General features: G+C 37.3%; 2 protein-coding genes across 15 annotated transcripts in view; one reads left to right on the plus strand and one right to left on the minus strand.

Moving 5' to 3' along the window:
* CDC40 (cell division cycle 40) overlaps positions 1-12,258 on the plus strand; it is a 62,384-nt gene extending 50,126 nt beyond the window's left edge. The window contains exons 10-15 of the mRNA XM_049898713.1: positions 438-539; positions 2,291-2,406; positions 2,638-2,771; positions 7,567-7,643; positions 8,999-9,143; positions 10,162-12,258. Coding sequence (XP_049754670.1) covers positions 438-539; positions 2,291-2,406; positions 2,638-2,771; positions 7,567-7,643; positions 8,999-9,143; positions 10,162-10,339 — 752 coding nt within the window. The 3' untranslated portion in view covers positions 10,340-12,258. The remainder of the gene's footprint in view (positions 1-437; positions 540-2,290; positions 2,407-2,637; positions 2,772-7,566; positions 7,644-8,998; positions 9,144-10,161) is intronic.
* A 6,541-nt stretch (positions 12,259-18,799) lies between these two features.
* METTL24 (methyltransferase like 24) overlaps positions 18,800-26,967 on the minus strand; it is a 141,585-nt gene continuing 133,417 nt past the window's right edge. For 13 of the 14 annotated variants that reach the window (XM_049898746.1, XM_049898727.1, XM_049898858.1 and 10 more), the window contains one exon: positions 23,933-25,141. In XM_049898746.1, the coding sequence (XP_049754703.1) occupies positions 24,827-25,141 (315 nt within the window). In that variant the 3' untranslated portion in view covers positions 23,933-24,826. Of the gene's footprint in view, positions 25,142-26,967 lie in introns of all 14 variants that reach the window. The other variant, XM_049898737.1, reaches the window with a different exon arrangement.

Consider the following 26,967-nt stretch of genomic DNA (forward strand, 5'->3'; position numbering starts at 1 on the left):
TGAGGTTTAGATCACTTTGTTTTCATTTCCAGCCTGGTGAGCAATCTGAGTGACCCACCAAAATGTCAGCAGTCGCTTCTCTTTCATTGGCAACAGTTGGCCTATTATGTTTCCATAACTTCTTGGCTGTTTAGTCATCAGCTGCATGTGCTGCATGTTAAGAGATTGCCGGGACAAACTTTAAAAAAAAAAAAATTATACCCTTTTTTTTGGTTCTTACCTAAATGTTACTATTAAAATCTTCTGAGGAGCTTCTTAAAGGGGAGGAAAAAAACCAGCATTCCAAAATGCATACAAGAAATCAGAGGATGGAGTTCCAGTGATTTTGACTCATAGCCTGCCTGAGAGCTACTGTTTAATGCTGTTTCCCTTAGGGTGTTTATGTTTTAGCAGAAGATACTCCACCTCACCTTCAGTTCTGTTGTCTTTGCCCTTAGGTCACAGTAAAGCTGTTAGGGACATCTGCTTCAATACTGCAGGGACACAGTTCCTCAGCGCCGCTTATGATAGGTATCTTAAGCTCTGGGACACTGAGACAGGTAAGAGGTTAGGCTGATACATACTTATAAGTTAGCATTTATAAATGGAGCAATGTGAGTAGTCTTTTGTGACAAAATGGTACCATCTGTTAACTGCTGGTGTTCATTCTTCATAGTGTGAGCTAACAGCACAAAATGTTTGTAGAGATGAAACTCAGCTATATAAGTAGCTCTTTCACTGTGAAACTTTTTTCCACCAAGTATAATTTACAAAGCGTACATGTTGATAGACAAGCAAATTTGAAATCTTCCATATACTTTCTAATTGATCTTTTTCTTCCCCTACATGACCTAGCACAGTACATTGCACAAAATTAAAAAACACAATAAAATGCCTGATGAGCAGAATCAAATTTAACTGGTCAAATTGGTTAAAACGTAGTGCTAATCCTCCACAGCCAGTTGCCTTTGTATGTCCGCAGCCATACTAATTGCATCTGTTTGTTGTGGCTGATACAATTTTATATAATTAGAAAACTTTCTTTCATTCTACTGATTTTTAAGAGTGGTGATAGTAGCTAATATATATTGAACACTTACTGTTTATCAGGTATGCCAAGTACTTACAAGCAGTATCTCATTTAGTCCTTAAAATACCTCTATGAGTTAAGTACTGTTATTACATAAAAACAAACATAAAATACATTGCTGTCGAGTCAATTCCAAGTCATAGCGACTCTATAGGACAGAGTAGAACTGCTCCATAGGGTTTCCAAGGCTGTAATCTTTATGGAAGCAGACTGCCACATCTTTTTCCCGCAGAGTGGCTGGTGGATTCAAACTGTGATCTTTTGATTAGCAGCAATAGCTCTTAACTGCTGCACCACCAGGGCTCCCCTTATACGTTATAAAAAAAAAAAAAAAAAATTTTTTTTTTTTTTTTATAAGTTATAGGTAAGGAAATTGGGGCTTGAAGAGGTAACTTTTCCAGGGACACAGAGCTTTTAAGTGACATAGTTGGGATTCAAACCAAGGTCTCTCTGATGGCAAAGCCCACGCTCTTAACTTCTTTAGTTGTGATCCTCAATTCTGACTGTACAGTTTCCTGGTGAGCTTTAAATATTACTGATGCCTGGGTCTCAGCCCCAGAGATTCTTGTGTAATTTGTTAGGGTGTAGCCAACACTAAGTGATTCTAACATGTAGGCAGGGTTGAGAAACCATGACTCTACAGGCTTTTTTTAAAAAAATCAAAATGTAATATATATATTGTACAGTGTATGAAATGAATAAATCTTCAGTGTTTAACTACCACCAAGATGAAGAAGTGAAGCATTTCTGGCATCCTGTATGAGTTTTTTCTGCCCTTTCCCAGTCTGTAGCCACTGTCCTGACTTCTGTCATTATGGATTCATTTTGCCTGTTCTTGAACTTCCTATATATGGAGTCATACCATATGTACTCTTTGGTTTCTAGCTTCTTTCAGTCAACATAATATCTGTGAGATTCACCCATGTGGCTTACATATGAGTAGTTTGTTCTTTTTTATTGCTTGTAATATTCCATTGTATGAGTGGGACATACTATAATTTATTTATTTTGCAATCGATGGTACAGATTTACTTATGAAATTTTTTTTATTTATAATCATTAAAAATTTGTGAAAAGGAACAATGAACATTATACTCAGGAGCAGGCAGGCTACCCTTTCTCAAAATTTATTATGCAGATGATCTCTAGATCTAAATCCCAGGGTCACCTTTAAGTGCTCAAATTTAGTTTTACCTATATAACTTTAGTCTTTGGTTTTAGGACAATGTATATCAAGATTTACAAACAGAAAAGTACCCTACTGTGTCAAATTTAACCCTGATGAAGATAAGCAAAATCTATTTGTGGCCGGGATGTCTGATAAAAAAATTGTACAGGTAAGTCTTTTCAAAATATTTTTATTTATATTCCTGAATTTTATGTTGTATCAGGGAATTGAATATGAAATATTAACTTGTTTAATGTTTGTTACTTTTAGTGATTGCTGCTCTATTAAGTAGAAAACAGTAAATTATAAAAACACTTCCCACTTTCCAGAATTATGATCTTTGTTGGTTTTCATAAATCAACTCTGATCCTGTCTTGTCTTTTTCTTGTTTGATATACAGTGGGACATTCGAAGTGGAGAAATTGTGCAGGAGTATGATCGGCACTTGGGAGCTGTCAACACCATTGTTTTTGTTGATGAGAATAGGAGATTTGTAAGCACATCTGATGATAAGAGCCTAAGAGTTTGGGAATGGTGAGTTTCCACCAGTAGAAAATATGATTTATTTATATAAAGCAAGCCATTTAGAAGTTTATAGCCAAAGACAAAGCCTGATAATATGCCACCATTTGAATATTTTTCCAAGTGTGATCTCTGGCTTGCCAAAGTATTTTAAGAACCCACACTGTAGAAATAAAATTTTTCATATTTTATTTTTTAAATTTTTATTTTTATTTCTTTAGCCTTTGAATAGTCTGTCCAAAGGATATGTATGTAGTGATGTTTTTCTTGCAGTTGTGCTAGGTTTGTATTGTGCTATCCTACATTCGTTTTAGTATCTTACACGTCTTTACAAAATGGCTAGCAAAAAATAGGAGCCACAAATGTACAGACTGTCTTGATTACCCTAAGGATTGAGCATAAGATCCTGGCCTCAGAACCAACTCAAACAAAATGTTGATACATCTTTTCATTTTTTAGATGTCTTCTTTGTAATTATTCAGTGCTGAAAATTGCTCCAAATCATTACCCCCTGACCTACCATTCATAACCTGAAATGGCAGAAAATGCATGTTTTACTTGTAGAATAAACAGAATATGTTAATTTTGCTTTCCGGAGAGGGGGAGGGAAGAAGACACTTCTAAAACTAACAAATGTTAAAGCTTGTTTCATTAAGTATTATGTTTTATAATTTAGTTGCAATGAAATGCATAGTGATCTTTTTGTTAAAATGAATGTTTGGATGGAACCCAGCTTATTTTTATAATCTCTTGTGAAGCACAGCTCAACATGGTACAGCCTTGCAGAGACTGGAAAGTGGGTCTCCCCACTGCCAGCAGTCCGGCTTTAAGAAGAAACGGGAAGCCTCGAACCACAGCTGTTGGCTTCCTCTTCAGACTGAGTCCCTTCAGGGAGTTGAGCCAGGTCCCTGCTGTATCTAACCATTTTCAGGGCAATTTGGGAAATGGAAGATTTAATGTAATTTAACTGTGGCCTCTCCCACACTCTCCACCTCTAGTACACCCCTACAAATTACCCCCAATTAATAGCGAATTGAATATATATATATATATATATATATATATATATATATAATGGTCTTAACATATAACATCATCCTCAAGGTCCATGGTTTGAGACTACCTCAGAATTAAGATCTTTCTTAATTCAGAAATGATATTCCATGCTGAGATTCTGTGTGGACACTGTTTTCTGTAAGCCACCTTACATCATTTGCACAATAGTCTGTAGATTAAACATACATATATGTGTTTTGTTTTGTCGATACTACTGTTTAATCTTTTATCCCTAAAATTTCATAGGTTTCTGGTAGTTTTGCTAATGAATTCGTTTCCAAACTGAAAATCATTTACAACACGAGTTACTTAGTGTACGGAATTATAGTATCTTAATTAGAAAATAGTGCTGTGTTCATTAAATATAAGTATGCCTAGCAGACATTTTTGCTGGAAACAGTGAAGTCCCCAGGGTCACTTAGATTCATTTCTTGTTCTAAAACTTGCTGAACCAAGAGTCCTTGTTCATTAGAACTCCTTGTTCATTAGAATTTCTTTGTTTTTAGTAAAGCATGATTAATATGAACCCGGACTATGATTAACTTAATTTAGAAATGCTCTATGTTTTAATCCATGTTATAAAACTATTACCCATAATAATAAATGTGTGGAAGGAAAAACAGTTGAACCTTTTTCAGCTTAAGACTCTTTCTATATATTTGGGTCATTCTGAACATCAGTTCTTGTCGATGGCCTTGTTCTCCAGGTTATACTTGAAATTTTTTTTCTTTCACCAAACCCTGAAATTTTTCGTAATCATTTGCTTCTTTGGGATGGATGGATAGATGGATGGGAAAAATCCTTACATCAAGGCAAATTATTATTGTTACTGTTATTTTCCAATTAATCAAAGTATTGAAACTTAAACCATACTTTGAAATTGCTGCTTCATATTCTGTGTTGTTCATCAGATTACAGTTCCCACGCAGTACTCTGAAAAAAACACTTCTGGTCTCTCACAAAAGCAGCGAGACCAAAAATCCTTTCAGGCACAAATACCAGAAGAGAAACTAGAAGCTGAGAGCTCCTAAAAATCAAACACTTATGCTCATCAAAAGAGTAAAAAGACAACCTACAGACTGGGAAAAAAAATTTGGCTACAACAAATCTGATCAGCATCTAATCTCTAAAATCTACAGATACTGTAAACCCTCAACAACAAAAAGACAACTCAATTAAAAAAATGGGCAAAGAATATGAACAGGCACTTCACTAAAGAAGACATTCAGGCAGCTAACAGATATGTGAGGAAATGCTCAACGATCATTAGCCATTAGAGAAACACAAATCAAAACTACAATGAGATATCTCATCCCAAGAAGGCTAGCAATAATCCAAAAAACACAAAATAATAAATGCTGGAGAGGTTGTAGAGAGACTGGAACACTTATACACTGCTGGTGGGAATGTAAAATGGTACAGCCACTTTGGAAATCGATTTGGTGCTTCCTTAAAAAGCTAGAAATAGAACTTCAATATGATCCAGCAATCCCATTCCTTGGAATATATCCTAGAGAAATAAGAGCTGTCACACAAATAGATATATGCACACCCATGTTCACTGCAGCACTGTTCACAATAGCAAAAAGATGGAAATAACCTAGGTGCCCATCAACAGATGAAGAATAAACAAATTATGGTATATTCACACAGTGGAATACTACACAATGATAAAGAACAACAGTGAATCTGCGAAACATCTCATAACAACATGGATGAATCTGGAAGGCATTATGCTGAGTGAAATTAGTCAGTTGCAAAAGGACAAATATTGTATGAGACCACTATTACAAGAACTCAAGAAAAGGTTTAAACACAGATGGTTTGATGGTTATGAGGGTGGGGAGGAGGAGAGAGGGGTATTCACTAATTAGGTAGTAGATAAGAATTATTTTAGGTGACGGAAAGGACAACACACAATACAGGGGAAGTCAGCACAACTGAACTAAACCAAAAGCTAAAAAGTTTCCTGAATACAACCAAACACTTCGAGGGACACAGTAGCAGGGCAGGGGTCTGGGGACCATGGTTTCGGGAACATCTAGGTCAATTGGCATAACAAAGTTTATTAAGAAAATGTTCTGCATCCCGTTTTCGTGGGTGGCGTCTAGGGTCTTAAAAGCTAGTGAGCAGCATCTAAGATACATCAATTGGTTCCAGCCTACCTGGAGCAAAGGAGAATGAAGAACACCAAAGACACAAGGAAAATATTAGAAAGAAAATATTAGCCCAAGAGACAGAAAGGGCCGCCTAAACCAGAGACTCCGTCAGCCTGAGACCAGAAGAACTAGATGTTGCCCAGCTCCGACCAGTGACCACCCTGACAGGGAACACAACAGAGAGCCCGTGACAGAGCAGGAGAAAAGTGAGGTGCAGAACTTAAATTCTAGTAAATAGAACAGACTTAATGAGACAGGAGGGACCCCGGAAGACGTGACCCCTAGACTCGATGTTAGCCCAGAACTGAAACTATTCCCGAAGCCAACTCTTCAGACAAAGATTAGACTGGACTACTCGTGAAGAGAGTGCTTCTTAGCTGAAGTAGACACATGAGACTAAATGGGCAGCCCCCTCTGGAGGCAAGATGTGAAGGCAAAAGGGACAGGAGCTGGTTGAATGGACACAGAAAATCTGGGGTGGAAAGGAGCGTGCTATCACATTATGGAGAGAGCAACGAAGGTCACATAACAATGTGTGTACAAGTTTTTGTATGAGAAACTAACTTGAACTGTAAATTTCCACTTAAAGCACAATAAAAAAAGAAAAAAATCCTTTCAGAATTACAAAGAATTTTTATTGTTAATATTAAGTGTTAAAATATTAAAGCTAAATAAAAAATAATAGTAAAATGAAAAAACAACTTTTCGTGGTTCTAGATTTAGGTGATTAGTTTTAGATTTTTGTTCGTTTGATCCTTTATATCATTCACAGGAAATTTGTTTAATGCTTTTTATCTTGCACCATACTCATGCAGAATACCTTATTACATGCAAACTGAAAATAGAAGATGTCTATGTGCCAAGCACTTCGTCTTCCTGGCTTTGATCATTAATTCTGGATGGGCTGATAAGCTCACAGATCCCTGTACAGCTTTGCCTGCCATTCTTTTGCATTGCTAAGGACTCTTTAGCACCACTACCTACTTGCAGGGTAAAGACAAGTCTAGGTTGACTGGTAGATAAAAATAGTAATACTTCCTGTAAGCTGGAAACCCTGGTGGTGCAGTGGTTAAGCGCTACAGCTGCTAACCAAAAGGTCAGCGGTTTCAGTCCACCAGGTGCTCCTTGGAAGCCCTGTGGGGCAGTTCTGCTCTGTCCTCTAGGGTCGCTATGAGTTGGAATCAGATCGATGGCAGTAGGTTTCGGTTTTGGTTTTCCTCTAGGCTTGCCTGAGACATCTTAGTTCTGCCTGCCATGGTACATGTGTAAATGAGCTCCTTATTAAAGAACTTTTAGTAATAGATTTTTTTTTAACATAAAGGCCAAAGTTCAAATCAAAGAGAGTTAGAAAAGTAAATCACTGATGCTCTTATAATTGTCATGGAAAATCACTTGTGAAGTAAAAGATTTATAAGAAATACAAGTCATTTTGTGATTTTCCTTTTTCCAGGAAGTTTCATGAAAGGTTTTTTCAAATATATATTTCTGAAGTTTGCTTTTTATTTGGTTATTATCCCTTTGTTTCAGAAATAGTTCTTCTAAAAGGTACTTTTAAACATTACCCATTCTGAAGTGCTATTTTTAATTTTTAGGGATATCCCTGTGGATTTCAAGTATATAGCAGAGCCCAGTATGCACTCAATGCCTGCCGTGACTTTGTCTCCAAATGGTGAGTTAGTACATAGAATGTGTTTTCACATGAGCTTCTAAGACAGAGTGTGATTTCTGTGTTCAATGGAAGCGTGGCCATTCCCTTCTTTACTGTCATAGTGCCATACTTTTATAAGGAAATACTTTCAATATTAGAAATAATCACTGGTTTTATTATATTAGTCACCTCACCTACTCCTGCTTTTAAAAGCGTATAATAATAAACAGTGATTTACAGCTAACATCAGCTGAGTATCAGGTTTTTTTTTTTTTTAATAATTCTCCTTCCAAGTCATCATAGTCATCAACTTAATGATTTATTGTGAGCTTCTTTTTTTTTTCAGGGAGTGGGAAATTGAGGTCTGTTTCCCTATAATAAAAACACCTATAACTTCACTATAAAAATTTTCTCAGGCAAAAGATAAAAAATTTAATTTTTTTAATACTATTTAATACTGTTCCCATTCAGTAATCTGTTGCCTTTTAATTACAAGGTAATTTATGCTGCAGATATACTGACAATATACTGCTATACTTACAGCTCTTAAATGAGGGTATTAAAGTGGAGGGTCTGATGTTTGAGGACCATCATCATCGAATCCCTCAGTTACTGAAGTGTAGGGCAAGGAAGAGGAGGCAAGGACGAGTTTGCTCTTCCGTCAGGGCATCTGGCACAGGCAAATTAGGGATTGTTATCAAATGCCCTGTGAGTATTATGGGGGAAGAGCAACCCAACTGGATCTTGTTTTGGTAATCATTAAATTGTATACATTGTCATGTTACATCTATACTTTACGTAATGTGTTTTTAAACAATTACAAGCATTGTGGCCATCTTGAACAAGCCTTGGTGGGACCATTCCCTTAGCTGTGTATGCATGTACAGACCGCAGTTTAGGCTCTAGGGGCTTCGTGAATCCTGGGTAGGTGAAAGCCACATGGCATTTTAAAAATGTACTATCATTTTTTAACCTTTTTTTTTTTTTAATTGTAGTTTTATTTAATAACCCTAGGTTTTCTCACCAAAGTTAATCATTCCTTTTTCCATAATTAACACACTAGGTCTTCCTTCCCATAGTTCTATTGTCTTTACTTCCCACAAATTAATTTCATTTCATAAAATTCTAGACTTGGAATTTCTGTACCTTTTAAAAGTTTTTCTGTGGAAAATGTTCAATGATAAAAGATTGTATGAGCAAAATTCATTACTTTATATGTAAATATCTCTTCCAGTGAGGCAGGTGGTATGGTAAATGTATTTCTTATTATAAATAGTTGGGAAAAAAAAGAATATTAATGACAGTGAACATATTTAAAATAAGGTCTTTAAATTTTTCAGTCTTTCTCTAAAATGTCTCATTTATTGAATTTACAGGGAAATGGCTAGCATGCCAATCAATGGACAATCAAATCTTAATTTTTGGAGCACAGAACAGATTTAGATTAAATAAGAAAAAAATTTTTAAGGGCCATATGGTAGCAGGATATGCCTGTCAGGTGGACTTTTCACCAGACATGAGGTAAGTTTCAATCTTCTAATCTATTATATTCAAATATGATAATATAAACTTTTATACAGGAACACTTAACAAATCATTTTCACATATATAAATAGTATAAGAACTCTGTAATATGCCTAAATGGTAGATATAAAGTCAGGAACAAATTATGAAAATTACCTTTTTTTTTTTTAATTCTTACTTCAGTATATCTCCTTGTATTGCTTAGTCCTCTGCTTTTTAACTACATAGTAAATCCCTGTCTATATGACCAATGCTGTATTTTCTCTCTGCTTTTCTAAGCAAGGCTATGAGGACAATAATCACTATATTGCTGTAATTGAATGAACACCAGAATAATTCTGTATTGCAATGTTCAAGTTAACAGCTTAACTACAGCTTGTCTGTTTTGAAACCTCAAATCCAGCTTCTGAATATTTCTGGGTCACAGTGGTTTTGTGAAGCCTGGAATCTTTCTAAGAGTGAAACTCGACATCCATTCCCTCATTCGTAGTAAAAATATATAGGTAGGAGTAGTTCAGAAATCTCTCTTACCTCACATGTTTAGTCTGGTAATTGAGCCTTAGAGTGCTACCTCTGGGTCAGTCTCAGACATCTTTAAAAGATGTTGGAGCCAAAAAATAATTATGAAATTGGTAGAATGTACTGCAGTAGAATGAGTCTAAATGTGTCTACTGGCCATATGTCACCTTAATTCCCCTACACTGTTTAGAGACATTGATTGTCTGGCTGTCTAAAGACTGATTGTGGTAGTCATTCATTGTGGCTCCTGGGACTCCCAGTCTTCCATTGGTAGCTAAATGGGGAGTTGTTTTTTTTTGTTTGTTTGTGTGTTTGTTTTTATTTTTGGTAGAAGTTTAAATTATAGACTGCTTCACATCTATAATTTAGATGTGGATATTCACATTTTTTTTTTTTTATGTTAAGGTGAAAAAGATAAAAATCTCTCTCTGTTCCGCATCCTGCTTTACCAGTTTAAGATATTTGAGTAATTTGAATTTTTTTCTTCCTGTTATAGCTATGTGATTTCAGGAGATGGAAATGGAAAATTAAACATTTGGGACTGGAAGACTACAAAACTCTACAGTCGGTTTAAAGCTCATGATAAAGTGTGTATAGGTGCAGTGTGGCATCCTCATGAAACATCTAAGGTCATAACCTGTGGTTGGGATGGTCTCATTAAATTGTGGGATTAAGAGGATTCTCCCTTAAACTAGGATCCTTTTTGATCCAGTGTCATATTTAACCTTATTTAATTATTAAATGTTTTGGTTTACAGATGATGTTTCCCTTACGTGGCCTTATGAAGTTGGCCCATTGTTCTAAAAAAAAAAAAAAAAAGCTTTGTAAATTTAACTTAAATAATTTCATTGGCATCTTGTTTATACAGGGAATGATCATTGCCTTTATTTGACAACAAGTAGTTATCGTTGGTGGGAAGTTTGTGTTTACCTCCATACTGAAAGGATCCGTTTAGGGTGATCCCTACTGGATTTGAGGCTCTAGAGGAGGTAATGTAATTAATGAACAACAGTTTGGAAAGGTACCATACACTTACCTCTTCAACAAAAAGGGCAGTAAAGAACAGTGATGATACAGTTTAATATAAATCTGAAAGCAAGACGCAACCACCCAAAATTCTGTTCCTGTTATTTTTCAGTGGGTCAAGTTCTAATCTTTTGGCTTTGTGAGTTCCACTATTTTTGATGACATATGTTGTATATTTTTAGTTGCATATCAGCAATCTTCTTTAAAGCATTCCTCTAATTATTAAACAATGTAAAATAAAAATCAGTCCAAAGAGTTTTTTCTTTGACTTTCTTCCTGATCAGGACTATATATATATTCCTGAGTATACAGTTTTTCAGAAGATGGAACTCAAAAGAATGAGCCAAGACTTTGAATTTTATTTTGTTCACTGTCAGTAAGGACCTGGCTGCACTTTCAGAAATCAGGAGCTCCTAGGTCATTGCTTCATGGATGTTACTACTGAAATACTCCTTATAGGAGATAGGGTATGAGGGCATAGTCCAAGATGTCAGCTTGTAATTTCTTTGAAGTCATATGTTTTATCTTTAGTATTATTTTGGATTTTGTTTGTGAGTATATACAACAGAACTTTTTAAGATTAGAAAAATTTTAAACTTCTTTCCAAATCTTTGAATAAAATTGATACTCCAGGAAGATAATAGGGTTCCCCAGATTGAGAAGCAATGACCATGGTAAAAATAGTTTTAAAACTTCAGATTACTAATTCAAGAGAGCTTCTTGAATATAGTAACTAATAGCACTTTACTTTGACAAGTTATTTCTCCTGTTTTATTACAAATCTGTATTAGATGTTTGAATGTGGTTTAAAATACTTTAGTACCATGCTGAGACAGATTGGTAGATAGCTGCTTGGGGTGTTGGCTTGGAGACCAGAATCATGTCGAGTGCTGTTGATAGCCTAAGAGCGTTAAACACTGAGTCCTGTGCCATCTATAGCAGTGCATGCTCCTTGCCCTTAAAGAATTCCCATTTTATAAAATCAAAATTAAAAAAAAAAAAAACCCTGATATATGACCAGGCCCTGTAGCCACACAGAAATAAATTTCAAAGGAGAAAATATTGGAGGCGATACATTTTTGGACACACAAGCATACAAAAAAGTGGGAACACACTGCCTAGTTACTGCCATTTCTCTGTGTGCTAGGAAGGATGGCAGATTCATAAAGAGGAAAAGAATCAGACAAGACCCTTTCTTTAGTCCCAATCACTGGTTTTAACAAATGTGAATTATTAAAAAATGATGGGCAAAAAGAATGAATCACGGATTTAAACTATCTTCTTCAGCACCAGTATCATGTATGTTACAAATCATAATTTCTAAATCTGGATTTATTTTGTTTTGTTTTTGACTGTTTTCTAAACTAACTGTATATAAAATTGTCTCTTTTTAAAAAGACTGTATTTTTAAATAAAGCATTTTTTATAGAAAATGTTACTGAAATGTTCATCTTTATTCTCCTTTTAAGTCTTAACTCTGCTGAGACACCAAATTAAACCATTTGCAGATTTTAAATGGGCATGGCTAGAGGCAGGTGTGGTGTGTTCAGGTATATTAATGGGTTTCTTCTACTTAAGAAATTAGAAGGGCAGTGCCCTCAGAGCACACAAATTAAGTCTAAAACATTGCATATTTATTCATTTAATATAGGTCATAATTGCCCACCACTTTAAAGTATACAAACGAGGGGTTCTTTTGCATCATAAAAGAAGTCTTAAAATCATGTTGCTATTACTTAAGTATGACATCTTTTCCTTGCTGCAACCTTTCTGTCCCCCTCAGGACAGACTTGCTTTCTAACAACTAGAATAAAAGTGATGCTTTAGTGAAAGGTTTAATGGAATGGGTGTTTAAATACTGAAGCACAGCTGGGAATATTCTGTCCTAAGTAAGGAGCCAGTTTAAGGTAAGGAACAGAAAGTAGCATCAAACAGGTACTTTTCTAAGTAGAAAAGTATAGAGTGATTCTCAAGAGTCCATTGTGGGGCTGAATGGTGCCCTTGGCATGTGTATAAATTATGTGGAAGAGAACACTGACAGTGAAATAGCAAAGCCTTGGATGACTACCATAAGGATTGCAACGCTAGTCACAATTACAGAGGCTCTCCTTGAAGAACAGTGTGTCTGAGTGTGAACTGAGAGTCACCTGCATCAGAGTCACTTGGGGATGGTGTCCCTTACTGAGGTATGGAATTGAGTAGTTGGGAGACCCCTGATGACTTCAAGTACAGGGAAGGGAAGTGTGAGGTGGTATCCAGGTCAACGTATCAATCAGTAGTATTAAACGTGGGTCTCAAAGTAAGACCTAGGAAACACTGACGTCGTATTGTATCAAAGATATGTATTTTTCACATTTTAATATCTGAAATGGGGCTATATTTTAAAATCAATGATATGTCATAGTTTAGTTGGCAGCATTCTTAATGAATCACAGAACAATTGAAATGCAGTATAAACAAGGTCTTGCAGGAGAAGAGCTACAGTGAAAGGAAGATCTCTATCACAGCACTTGGTTTAAATTCATCTTACCAGATGTTTATTTGACCAATGGGTAAGTAAGTAAAATGAATGAACAAACAAAAAAGTACAATGAAACATGTATCTTTAATTATATATTTATACCGTACACTTGTATGTTATTCTGACTCATAGCGACACTATAGGGCAGAGTAGAACTGTCCCATAGGGTTTCCAAGGAGTGGCTGGTGAATTTGAACTGCCAACCTTTTGGTTAGCAGCCGAACTCTTAACCGCTATGCCACCAGGGCATGTGTATAGTCACTAATAATTGTGGAAGCAACTTTCTCAAGTCACAGACTTGGAATCAGAGCTCCTAGAGTGACTTTTTTAATGACATAAGATATTAGTCCTTTGCTTGTACAGCTCCTTATACCCAGAGTAGCTGTCTACAGATGAATTTTTAGTTCCCATCTGTCACTCTCCAACCTCCAGCATTTGAGATCGGGGGCTAGCTCAAATCTCAAACATTTTTTTTAGTATGATGTTTTAGTACAGTGCCACCTAATAGAAATACGTGAGGCATATATGGAATTTGGAAACCCTGGTGGCATAGTGGTTAAGTGCTACGGCTGCTAACCAAAAAGATTGGCAGTTCGAATCCACCAGGTGCTCCGTGGAAACTGTGGAGCAGTTCTACTCTGTCCTATAGATAGGGTTGCTATGAGTCAGAACCGACTTAACGGCAGTGGGTTTGGTTTTCTGAGATATGTAGTATTAAATTTTCTAATAGCCACATTTAAAAAACATGAAATTAATTTCAATAATGTGTTTTGTATAACATATCCAAAAATTCTTTCAACATATGGCCAATTATTTTAAAAATTAATGTTTTACTATTTGTCATACTAAGTCTTCAAAATCTGGTATTTTACACTGAAAGCACATCTCAACTTGGATGCTAAATTTTTATCAGAAATATTTGCTGTTTCATAAACAGATTTACATGTCCAAGTTGTTCCAAACATACTTAAAAGTTTTCTTATAACTGAATTGAGTATAAATTTTTTAATTAAAAGTGAGTATAATTAAAAATTAAGTACCTCAGTCACCCTAGCCACATTTTCAGTCTCAAGAGCAACACATGGCCAGTGGCTACCATATTGCATGCTGCAGTTCTAGGATCATCTTTTACACAAGAATGGCTCAGACACTCAGTTTTATTGCCCTGTCTTCTGAAAGACATCCTAAGGTTCAAACTACTCATATCTCAATTAAAGAATACCAGTGCTTGTATTTTTCTATGCTACATTTTTGAATAGTTTCCTCAGGTCTATTTACCTGTTTTTAGTGTCTCATTCTTTTCTTATGGTTTCTATATTGTCATTTATGCCTGTATTCATTTTAGACAATTTATATTATACTTTAAGATTGTTATTCTGTTATTTCAAGTCCTTGAGTTGAAAATCCCAGTGTTCATTGTATGTTTACTCTACCTCATGGTAGATCATTTCCTTGTGAGTTGTAATTTTTATTATGAGCTCATCTTAAGTGGGTCTGTTTTTCTAAGGAAATCCTTTGCGCCCTGGGTTGGTGAAGAGTCCCTTCTGAATGGTCTGCATTTCCTCCTGCCATGTATCACTCCCTAGAACCAGTTTTTTATCTTAATTACTCAACTTTTGGTTTTCCTCATCATGTGATTAGTGTAAGTGCAACTCCTTGCACAGGCCTGAGGTTTCTCTTTCTCATGAGAAGCTTTTATTTTCACCCAGACTTACATCACAGATAAGCTTCGTTGTGTAGGTGAGTGTGAATTTTTTAGGCTTCTCTTTCACTGAGGTGGCCTTCCACAGGTCCTGCTTTAGCAGCAGAGTCTCAGTCCCAACTCTTTCCCCCAACACAAGTGCTTTCTGTAGTATTCTAGGCCCCTACCACTAAATTCCTAGCACTACACAAACCACTAAATTCCTAGCACTACACAGTGTAGGTTCCTGCTCTGCCTCTCTGGCTGTAGGCTCCACCTAGGCTTTTGGGTCTGAAGATTTTTCTTTCTTGGGGTTTCAGATATATAGATATACACACATATACATACATACACACACATTCTTGTTGTGTGTCTTTGAGTCCATTCCAACTCATAGCAACCATAAAAGAGTAGAACTGCCCCATGGGGCTTCCTAGGCTTTACTAGGCAGATTGCCAGGTCTCTTCTCTCGCAGAACCTCTGGTGGGTTGCAACTTGTGACCTTTCAGTTAGCAACCAAATGTTTAACCATTGCTCCTTACATACACATACACACACACACATATACATACATAGGAAAGAATCTTAGTGGATATGTATCATATATAATCTAGTATTCTTTAGATATTGCCATTCTGCTGGTAAAATCTAAAGACATAGAAGTATAAACTAGTGCAGTCCATGCAACCTTCATTCTGTTTATAGAACCATGTAAGTTTAAATATTTTACTCTAAGAGGGACTTTTCCTACGGACACTTCACTTGATGACTAGAGAGCCATCATAAAGGATTCACCTTTTATCTCAGCTTTTTCTTCTGAATAAGCACATTATTTGGATTCTTCTGAATTTATCCTAAGACTTCTTACAACACAGAAATCATCCTACCACTGTCTAAGCCTTATCTAATTGCAAAAGTCTTGAGATAGTCAAGCCAGAAGAACCTTAGAAATTATTCTAACCCAAGATAAGAAAATAGGCAAAGAAAGGTAAGGACTTGTTGATACCACACAGCTAGTTAGCAGCAGCACCAAGATTCCCTTACTCCTTGCATCCTCCCTCCTCTACATATCCTCTACATAATGCCACTTAATTGTGCACATTTAAAACTGTCAGATTTGTGTTGTAATCTTTGTGGCTCTCTTGGAGTTAGGCAGTTTAAAAGAAATACTCAGCTATTTAGATAGTGCTTATTTCATCCTTTAGTAATACAGAACCTGTACCTAAAAATGTTCCTTTCCACTAGAGTTGGGCCCCCATTGCTTTCTCTCTCATCGTTGTACCTGCAAGGGATTTTACTGGTTCATACTTTGGTCAAACAGTCTTGAGAAAGTAATACCTTTCCTAGCTTGTTTTTATTATCAACAACTATGTCTTTATTATCCATTTTGTGCTATGAAAACAATGTGGCTGTAATCATTTTTGTAGAAATACCAGCCTCTATACTTGGCAGCCCCGGTGGCACAGTGATTAAGAGCTCAGCTGCTCACCAAAAGGTCAGAAGTTTGAATCCACCAGCTGCTCCTTGAAAACCCTATGGGGCAATTCTACTCTATTCTATATGGTTGCTATGAGTCAGAATCAACTTGATGGCAACAGGTTTGGTTTGGTTTGTTTTATATTTGGCAGAAATAGCCTCACATCATGATACCTTCCTTCTCTCAAACTGAAAAAAAAAAAAAAATTCTCCATGTAACTAAGAATTATGGTTTTATATACTGACTTTAAAAATTGTATTTGCCAACAACAGAGAACCCATGAGGGAGCAGGAGATCAGTGGGATGCAGACCCCAAATTCTCATACAAAGATCATACTTAATGGTCTGACTGAGACTAGAGGAATCCCGGCAGTCATGGTCCCCAAACCTTCTGTTGGCCTAGGACAGGAACCATTCCCAAAGACAACTCATCAGACATGAAAGGGACTGGACAGTGGGTAGGAGAGAGATGCTGATGAAGAGTGAACTAATTATATCAGGCGGACACTTGAGACTGTGTTGGCATCTCCTGTCTGGAGGGGAGATGGGAGGATAGAGAGAGTTGGAAGCTGGCAAAACTGTCACGAAAGGAGAGACTGGAAGGGCTGACTCATTAGGGGGAGAGCAAGTGGGAGTACGGAGTAAGGTGTATATAAACTTATATGTGACAGTCTGACTTGATTTGTAAACGTTCACTTGAAGCTCAATAAAAGTTAATAAAAAAAATTGTATTTGCCAAGAACTGGGCAAAAGAAAGGACAATGAACAATAAGAGGAAGTTTAATGCCCTAGGACTTACATACCTTCCAACAATAACTGAGCTTTTAACCTGCTGGCTTTCATGGCAAGGTCAAGAAAGATCTCCAGGTTAGCATCCTTTAATCAGGAACGGGGACTACCACATGCAGTGCAAAAACGCAACCATGTCAAGAAAAGGATAAATTATGCCTAAATTTAAATTAAAATGAAAGACAGTAAAAAAAAAAAAATCCAAATTCCAAAGGTATTATTAATGTCAGAAAAAAACTTCAATAACAAATGATGAAATCATAGCATAGAAAAATCCTATGTGATATAGCTTTCTTTATTCATATTCAGCAACTATTTATTGAGCACCTTTTATCTAGGAGGCTCCATGTGAAGCCTGGGCCTACAGACATGGCCCTTACCCTCATGGAGCTTACAGTCTGCTGGTGAAGACAGACATTATACAGGCAGATACATTAAAGTTCAAGGAGTATGGAGATAGGGAGAATAGAAGGCATTGTAGGGACACACAGCTAAGGGCCTTAAATAGGGAAGTCCCTGAGTGTCTTAGGCTGGGTCCTCCAGTGAAATATATATATATATATATATATCTGGAGAGAGATTTATCTCAATGAAATGGCTCACATGGTTGTAGAGGCTGGCAAGTCCCAAGTGGGTCAGGCATCAGGCTGGAGGCTTCTCCTGACTCACGTAGCTACAGGGGCTGCTGAACCTAAGATTGGCAGGTCATACAACAGGCCACCGACTCATGGGCTGCAGAGGCTGACAAATCCCAAGATCATCAGGTAAGATGGCAGGCTGCTAGCTCACAGGCTGCAGTGGCTGATGAATCCCAAGATCGGCAGGTAACACAGCAGGTGCTGGCTCAAGTCCCAAGAACTGGAGGTCCGATAATGAGCTGGATGCAGGAATCCAGAACAAGTGAGCGAGCTTTGCCAGAATGTCCATATATTGGATGCAAGTGACACCCCTGAGGAAACTCCCCATGCAACTGATCACATGATGGGGATGAATGCATCATTACATAACTGTTAGAACCACATCATTATATAACTGCCAAACTATATCCTACATAACTGCCAAACCACTGAGAATCACAGCCCAGCCAAGATGACACACAACCTTAACTGTCACACTAAGGAAATGATATTTGACCTGACATCAAGTCATTGAGAAATATTTTCTTCTACAGATAATTAATAGCTTATTTTTATTAATACATAATTGTGATTTCTCATTAATGTTATAGAACCCACTTGGACCCTTATTTATTATATACACCTACCCAAGGATGATATTCAAAATATCCAATGACCAGTAAGGCAGGAATGCAGATGAGTTAGAACAGAAACTAACCACAGTGCTGTGGCTGGGTCCTGGAGGCTACCTGTTAGGCTGTGCATTAACCTTTTAATTACTCAACGATGGGGAGGTCCAGGGCTATCGTGGGAGGAGCTACAAAGGAGGGGGCCCACTGGGGAACTCAGGACCACAGCCACTTACCAACCACTGTAACACTACCAGTACACACTGACTGGTTATCAACTATATAGATACTTGGTGTCTCTGTTGAAAGAGTCCAGATTAGAATTCAAACTTAACAGAAAAATATTCTCTTATTATTTCAAACTATTTCATTGCACAAAATCAATCACTAAGAAAAACCTACAATATTTGAGAATACAAAGTTGTGGCTTTACAAAACATTAGTTTTAATAAGTGTTGAGAGCTAGTAATTTTCCATATTCTTCTAGAGTTTGATAACATTAAGCATTCTTGATATATTTTTCTTAAGGACAGACATACAACAAAACTTATTTTTAAAATTTCAATTATCTGTAAATTCAGGCAGTTTAAGTTATACTGGATGTTTGGGTTATAATTTCACGTGATAAATTCAAACATCTCTTACACTATAAACAAAAGGGAAGCCATTTTAACATAAGGTTAAATGTATTACTGAATTCACAAAGTACCACCAATTGGCTAGTTGCAAAAAGAATTACGTTATTCCTTAGTAAACAAACATGAATTCCTCTCCAGCAAAAAAGAACAATTACATTAATTGAGTTTGGGGATACTCTTATTGTCAAGTATAATATCTGGCTAATTAATGTCTTCATTTTTAAACCGGCAAAATATGATGAGTCTGGCTTCCTGGTATTAAATCCAAGCTTTGCAAACTCCACACATAATATTTAGTAAATGCAAATCCTGTATTTACTAAAAGATCTTGTAACCAAGGCAGAAAGGCTTATATGAATAACTGATTTGGACGAAATGCTGTAAATTCATGAATTTTTTCTTGTTCTACCTTGATGTAAACATTAGTGGACCTTTAGTCAATTCTAACAGAAATTTGTTCATTTCTTCCTGGCTCTCTTCATTTGAACATGTCAAATTGTTACAAATATTTATAAGATAACCTATTGCAACTGAATCAAATACAATCACTCTAAGAAAAGGTGTAATTACTTTTCTTTGACTTTTATCTCAAATTGTGACTAAGAGTTGGGAAGCAATTTCAGAGTACTGCTGTACTAAAAGGTGACTTCTGAACCTCCTATTCCCTCCTATGTCCTTCACCTAAAAAAGAATAATTCTAGTTATCATTTGCTAAAAGCATTATTAAATTTGAATTTTCAGAAGTATCTATGAACACGACTCTGGTAATAGTTATTAAGGAGATGTCCATCACAGACATTTACATCTTAGCTCATTTATCTGCAGGTCAAAGATTAGATTGTGCCTTTTCTAAAACTCAGGGGAAAGTGCCAAGTATCAGGACAAACCAAGTATTAGAGACCCCTCCAGGCCTTGCAAGAGATTTTCTGGCAGCCTAAATATACTGACAGAGGGGTTGTTGGGTCCCATATTTCTTCAGTAATCCTACATTTGGCAGGCATATTTTAATTAAGTAGATTGTTTGAGCAAATCTCTATGCTACAAAATGATTCCAACTCCAACAGATTTATAAGTCTAGTCTAAGCATATTTGTAGGATTCCCCGCCCCCCTTACAAGTAAAATCCAAAAAAACCAAACTCGTTGCCATCAAGTTGATTCTGACTCATAGAAACACAATACGCCTGAGTAGAACTGCCCCATAGGGTTTCCAAGGAGCAGCTGGTAGATTCGAACTGCCGACATTTTGGTTAGCTGCTGAGATCTTAACCACTGTGCCATCAGGGCTCCCTTTTACAAATAGGAAGGCAAAAATATGTCCTTTATATGCAGCATCTTAAATAAAGTCTACAGAGGTAACGTTGTGGAGGGACCGAGCATGGGTTTTGGGACCTGACAGATAGAAATTAGGATTCTTCCTCCACCATTTTCTAGTTATTAGAATAAGCTATTTAAACTCTCCACAACCCGTCTGCCAGGTGGTCATACTATGGTGCTTGTATGTTGCTATGATGTTGGAAGCTAAATCACTGGTATTTCAAATACCAGCAGGGTCACCCATGGTGGACAAGTTTCAGAGGAGCTTCCAGACTAAGACAGACTAGGAAGTAAGACCTGGCGATCTATTTCCAAAAATTAGCCAATGAAAACCTTATGAATCACAACAGAATGCTGTCCGATATAGTGCTGGAAGATGAGCCTCCTAGGTTGGAAGGCACTACACAATAGCCGTAACAATAGACTCAAACAGCAAAGATCATGAAAATGGCACAGGACTGAGTAACATTTCATTCTGTTATACATAAGGTCACCACAAGTCAGAGCCAACTCAATGGCAACTAACAACCATTTAACCTCTCAGAGTTTCCTTATCTGTATAATGGGGGAAATTATCACAGAGTTGTTGTGAGAACCAGGAATAATCTATGTAACACACCTGGCACATAGTCTCTCAAAAGATAGTAGCAATTGACTTTCTGTTGCTTTTGTGGTAGTTGTGGTGGTGATGGCTGTCATTTTGCCCGTTCCCCAACGGGGGATTTTGGGAGCCTAGGCCCCTTCTTTCTCATGGCCTACAACAATGCTTCTCCACGCAGGTGATTTTGCCCCCTCAGTGGACATTTGGCAATGTCTACAGACATTTTTGATCGTCACAACTGAGGTGAGGGAGGTGCTACTGGCATCTAGAGGGTAGAAGCCCGGGACGCTGCTTAACATCCTACAATGCACAGGACAGCCTCCAAACGAAGAATTATATAGCTCAAAATGTCAGTAGTGCCAAGGCTAAGAAACACTGGCCTACACACAATAAGCATAATAAATTCTAGAGGCAGGGAAACCATAGCAACAGTCAGAATATCCATCATAAATTTCCAACTATCCATGAAAGAAATCAAGGACAGTAGTAGAAATTAGCATAAAATTAAAAAAAAAAAAAAACTATTGAACAAGCCACCTAGGAGGTAGGTGTAGCTGTAGGTATCTGAGATTTATTTGAGTTTGCCTTTTTTTTTTAACAGTACCCCCCATTCTTGCTTCAGATATATATATGTTATGTACATATATATGTGTGTGTGTGTATATATATATATATTTTTTTTAAACAGTAAAACCTGTGAAAGCCAGAAACTGTGTAAGGAAGAAACCTGTCAAGATTTCCACTAATAGAGAGCAATAAAAAAAGGTAAGACTGCACCCTGTCAAAGGTGGAAAACATGCAAGACCCAGAAGAACAAGGCAACACTGCTGAGTTCCAGCTCTCACAGGTTTCACTGTACATAGTGTGATGGACTCAATGTTCTGCACCACCAATCTGGTTAACTCGCCCTGTACAAAGAAGGCTTTTGGTAATGCTATAAATCTTCAATTCCATGAATCAAGAATCTTGATATGGGTGTGTACACATCCAAAAACTTATCAAACTGTACATTTAATTAGTACGCCTTTCATGTTTAGTATACAAAAAGGTTTAAAAGGTTTAGTATATAAAACGTTTTACGGTACACCTACTCCTCACTTCTTGACTATCTCGTTATCCGATGTTTCATATTTACAATAGTAAAAAATCTACTAACTGATTATTTTGCACATTAATGACATGCAACTGTCAGTAATGAATGCCCAGGTATGAGACAAGTAACGCTGGCTGTGATGGTTAAGGTTATGTGTCAACTTGGCTGGGCCATGATTCTCAGTGGTTTGGCAGTTATGTAATGATATAATTTGGCAGTTATGTAATGATGTAGTCATCCTCCATTTTGTAATCTGATGTGGTCATCCTCCATTTTCATATAATGCCAATTTTTGCCTTATGACCTGGTCTTTGAACCCTAACCGTGTCAGTAAGTGAGGCGTAGGTGTATATAATTTACTGTATAAGCTTTTTATTAAAAAAAAAAAAAAAACTGTGATATAATCTAAACAGGAGGCTAAAGTTAACTTTGTTTTGAGATTACACCATGCAAACTAAAAGTAGAAACTATTTTAGAGTTTTTATGAACCCTGCCATACTTTTAAAATACCTAGGTACATTGAAGGCAACTGAACTGCTGTCTCAAGCTATACTTATTTAAGCAGGTCCTCTCAGCATAATGACTTTTATTAGTGTACTGTGCTTTAAAAGAAAGATGTCATTTATATTTTTAAAAATCATCAATATTAATTCAGAAATTCTTGTTCTCTTTTGAACCTAGGTTAGCAAGACCATTCTATTTCTAATACATTTTGGCTTCTCATTTGAAGAATGACATTCTGAAACCACTACAAAAAATAAAGCACCAGCCCAGAGAATGTCTCGTGGTAGAGGTAGGTAAAAAATGGGGAGAAGGAATAAAGTCTAATAACAATAAGAGTTCTACTCCCTCTCAAAATTTTTTTGAATTAAAAATGTACACATAGTTTTCATGTTCTCTCAGGGTGTAAAAAGAATGTCAGAAAGCATAGTTAATTTTAATAAGGTAATACTTTTTTTTCAAATAGGAGCCCTGGTAGTACAGTGGTTAGGAACTTGGCTGCTAATTTAAAGGTTGCTGGTTCAAACCCATGGGAGAAACTGTGGCAATCTGCTCCCATAAAGATTACAGCCTTGGAAACCCTATGGGACAGTTCTACTCTGTCCTGTAGGGTCCCTATGAGTCAGAATTGATGCAACAGCAATAGATTAATAGTTTTTATTTTTATACTATTTAGTTAATTTATTTGAACTAGGATTTTTAAAAATCATTCATAAGGGTAAGTGTCTAATCCTTGTTGCTGTTGTTGTTGGGTACTATTGAGTCTATTTCAACTCATAGCGACCCTATAAGACAGAGCAGAACTACTCCATAGGGTTTTCTTGGCTGTAATCTTTACACAACCAGATCGCCAAGTATTTCTCCTGGGCAGCCATTAGGTGGGTTGGAATCGCCAATCTTTCAGGTTAATTCACAACTGAGTGCTTAGCCATTTGTGCCACTAGTGCTCCTTGTCTAATCCTTAGGCACTTAGAAATGACAGATATCATTTGAACTATTGAGAACCCTCACTCTGTGCTTAAACAAAAAATGGGAAAGGGTTGGTACAACTGAAACAAACACTGTCTAAACATCCCAGGAAAAACAGGGACTGTGACACTGATACCAACTGGCAGTAAAGAAAAATTCGCTCAATATTTTGGACAGTATATTTTTTAAAAAAAGGATTTTACAGCATGGGCAAGTCAGTGGTTGGGAAATCAGGACTGAAGTCCGAAGAGGCAACAGTAAATTCTGCTTTGTGCTTAGTTTCACAGGAACAGAAGGGGATTTATGGCTAAGCATGAAGGGAATCTTGAGGTGAAGCTCTTGACAGTCTAGAGTTTTGAATTCAGGGGCAGAATTTGGTGTGTCTGGGTCCCCAGAGGCCAGAATCAGCAGTTCTTATGAAGCCACAGCACGGGCCTCAGCAAAGGGTGGTGAGGGATGATTGAAATCCACGCTGCTGTAAAGGGTATTGGACACAGAAAAACCCTGAAAGAGCCGAGGTAAAGTCAAATGAAAAGGAAGCCCTATTTTTAAACAGTAGGCAACAAATTTAAGAATCTCATCAACCTAGTCAAAACTGAAAACGTATACAGTTTCTTTTTAATGTTGGTGAATTCAGGGATTATAGGTACATAATAAATGTTAGGGAAAACTGGAATGAGCTAAAGTATAAACCTTTCAAAATAGGAAAGTATCTGTCTCAGTCTGTCATTATTTTGAAGGCTATGGCTCCCTGGGGATGTCCGTTTGAACTGGCTCACTAAAGGCAAGACCTTCACGGTGTTTACAGCAAACATTAAAAATATGCCACTAGTTATCAGGGATGCAATTTCTCAACAAGTATTCAATCTGCATCATTTCCTTTCACTTATAATTACCTAACTTGATGAAACAATTTCCAAGAATTTTTAAAGCTAGCATATCCAAATTTAAAGGCCATGCTTGGCCTATATGAGCTAACTTTTATGTAGAAACAGTTACGCTGTACTATAACTCTAAAGGACAAGGATCTTCCCTCTGTTAGAGGCAAAAGGCAAAGGGCCCAGGTCTGGGTGGATGGAGGTTGATTCCTGTGGCAATTCCTATATTCATCCTTTTACCAAGTATTTACTATGTCGCTACCCACGTATCAGGTACCAGGCTACTACACATACTACAGGCGGTAACAAAAACCCTGCTTCAAGAAGGTAACCGGCTACTGGGAGAACAGGCAAGTAAACAATTAGAATCATGCCCATGCTGCATTCTGCAAATACTTCCTTGAGTTCTTAATGAGGTCGCACAAACTATTTCCATCTCGTGTTCACCCAACTCAGAGTATAACAGCTACTGGCATTGAAAATGTCTCTCTTCAAGAAGAGCTGAGGCTTAGATAAGTCTTTGTAACTGTGAAAAAGCCTGAAATCCTTTAGTTCTAACTCTTTGAGGAGACTGTACCAGAACCGCACGACACTGCTGTCGCTGCCACTGACCTCAAACCCAGGCCAGTGGAGATGGATCTCAAATACGAGCTGTCCAATCTGCTCAAGGACATTTTCCAGAATGATATTTTCCAAAACTTTCCATTCCGCGCTTTCCAGGTCAGCCTTGAGAACATCAATCTGTAACAAAAAGATGAAATGAGATTAGCAGACTTGATAAATTGCTGTTAAAAATACCATCTTGATATCAGGAGCCTCCCTTTATACTACCTTCCAAGAAAGCAATTTTTTTTTTTTTTAATTTTAGAGTTAGAGGTCTTTTTTAAATGACCATTTATGACATGAATTTCTAACCTCACTCCATGCCAAATGTTAATATACAAATAATGAATGCTAGGCAGAAATCAATGCTAGGCAAAAAAATGAACAAGTCTGCCTTGGAAGAAATACAGCCAGATTGCTCCTTGGAAGTGAAGATGGTGAAACTTCGTCTCACGTACTTTGGACTTGTTACCAGGGGGCACCAGTCCCTGGAGAAGCATATCACGCTTGGAAAAGTAGAGGGTCCTCAAAAAAGAGGAAGACCCTCAATGAGATATATTGACGTAGTGGCTGCAACAATGGGCTCAAGCATTAAAAAAAAAAAAAAAGCAACACCATATTCTGCAAAGAAAAAAAAGAATACAAGTACATATCCCAGGTGAAATGGGAAACAAGAAGAGTTGGGTGTGAGAGAGAGATGCTGCCATTAATTAAATCATGGGAATCAGCTTCTTTGTGCTGGTTTTGCATAAAATCCATTAGAATGACAGACCCAAATAACTCCAGGAAGACAAGAAAGCTAGTATTTACCAAGTGCTTTGAAGCCCTGGGGAAACCGAGGTTGCGCAGTGGTTAAGAGTTTGGCTGCTAACCAAAAGGTTGGCAGTTCAAATTCACCAGGTGCTCCTTGGAAACTCATATGGGACAGTTCTACTCTGTCCTGTAGGGTTGCTAAAAGTCAGGATCAACTCGACAGCAACAGGTTGGAGCCCTGGTGGCACAGTAGTTAAGAGCTCAGGTTGCTAACCAAAGGCTGGCAGTTCGAATCCACCAGCTGTTCCTTGGAAACTCTATGGGGTAGTTCTACTCTGTCCTATAGGGTCACTATGAGTCGAAACAGACCAGTTTGGTTTTTGTTTTTGTTTTTTGAGTACATATACCTGACAGTGTGTCAAATGCTTCACCTTGCAATATCCCTCTCAATAATTCTGTGGAAGTGGCTCTGTTGGTACCTCAATTTAAACATTAGGAAGCCAGATTGGGAGAATAATGGACCCCCAGTTACATGGCTGGAGGGTCAGTGGTGAAACTTGAACCTAGCCTGTTTACAAAGTCCATGCTCTTAACCACTAATGATGTTTCCTCCCCAGTACACAGCAAGAGCAAAAATGGTAACTCAGAGTCTCTAAGAAGCTTTTGGTTTGGAAAATAAGGTGGTATCTGGAGAGTGAAAGAGGGTCAATGAGAACAAATATCCTTAACAACATCACCATTTTATATTTGCAGAACACACTTCAGCTTAAAGAGTTACTGTCTACATACATTATCTCAGCAAAGCATACCAATAGGCAGACAAGGATTTGATACAAATGAATTTCTACTTCTAAAAAGTAATGGGGGGAGTACTGGGAGGGAGAAAATTCCACCACACAGAAGAAAGCTGACAGCATTCACACATAGATTGGAACATTTAGAATGGAGGGAATCTCTGTAGAGGCAAAGGCTGTAGCATGAGAGGTGACAGCAGAACTTTAAATAGCTCTTGGGGAAGATTTCAACTGATGTCACCAATATCTTGTTCCATGAAGGTGAAATATCCTAGTTTAGAAGGATGCATTAGCAATGAGACCTACGCTGCCTCAGCTTCTCTCTCTCAGGGTATGTGTTCGATAAATTATTCATATGAGGCTGAGACTTGAGGCAGCCCTGGGTTAAGGAAGGGGAAGGCTATACCAGTGGCCGCC

The sequence above is a fragment of the Elephas maximus genome, chromosome 1 (genome assembly GCF_024166365.1).
Source record: "Elephas maximus indicus isolate mEleMax1 chromosome 1, mEleMax1 primary haplotype, whole genome shotgun sequence".
Classification (NCBI taxonomy): Eukaryota; Metazoa; Chordata; class Mammalia; order Proboscidea; family Elephantidae; genus Elephas; species Elephas maximus.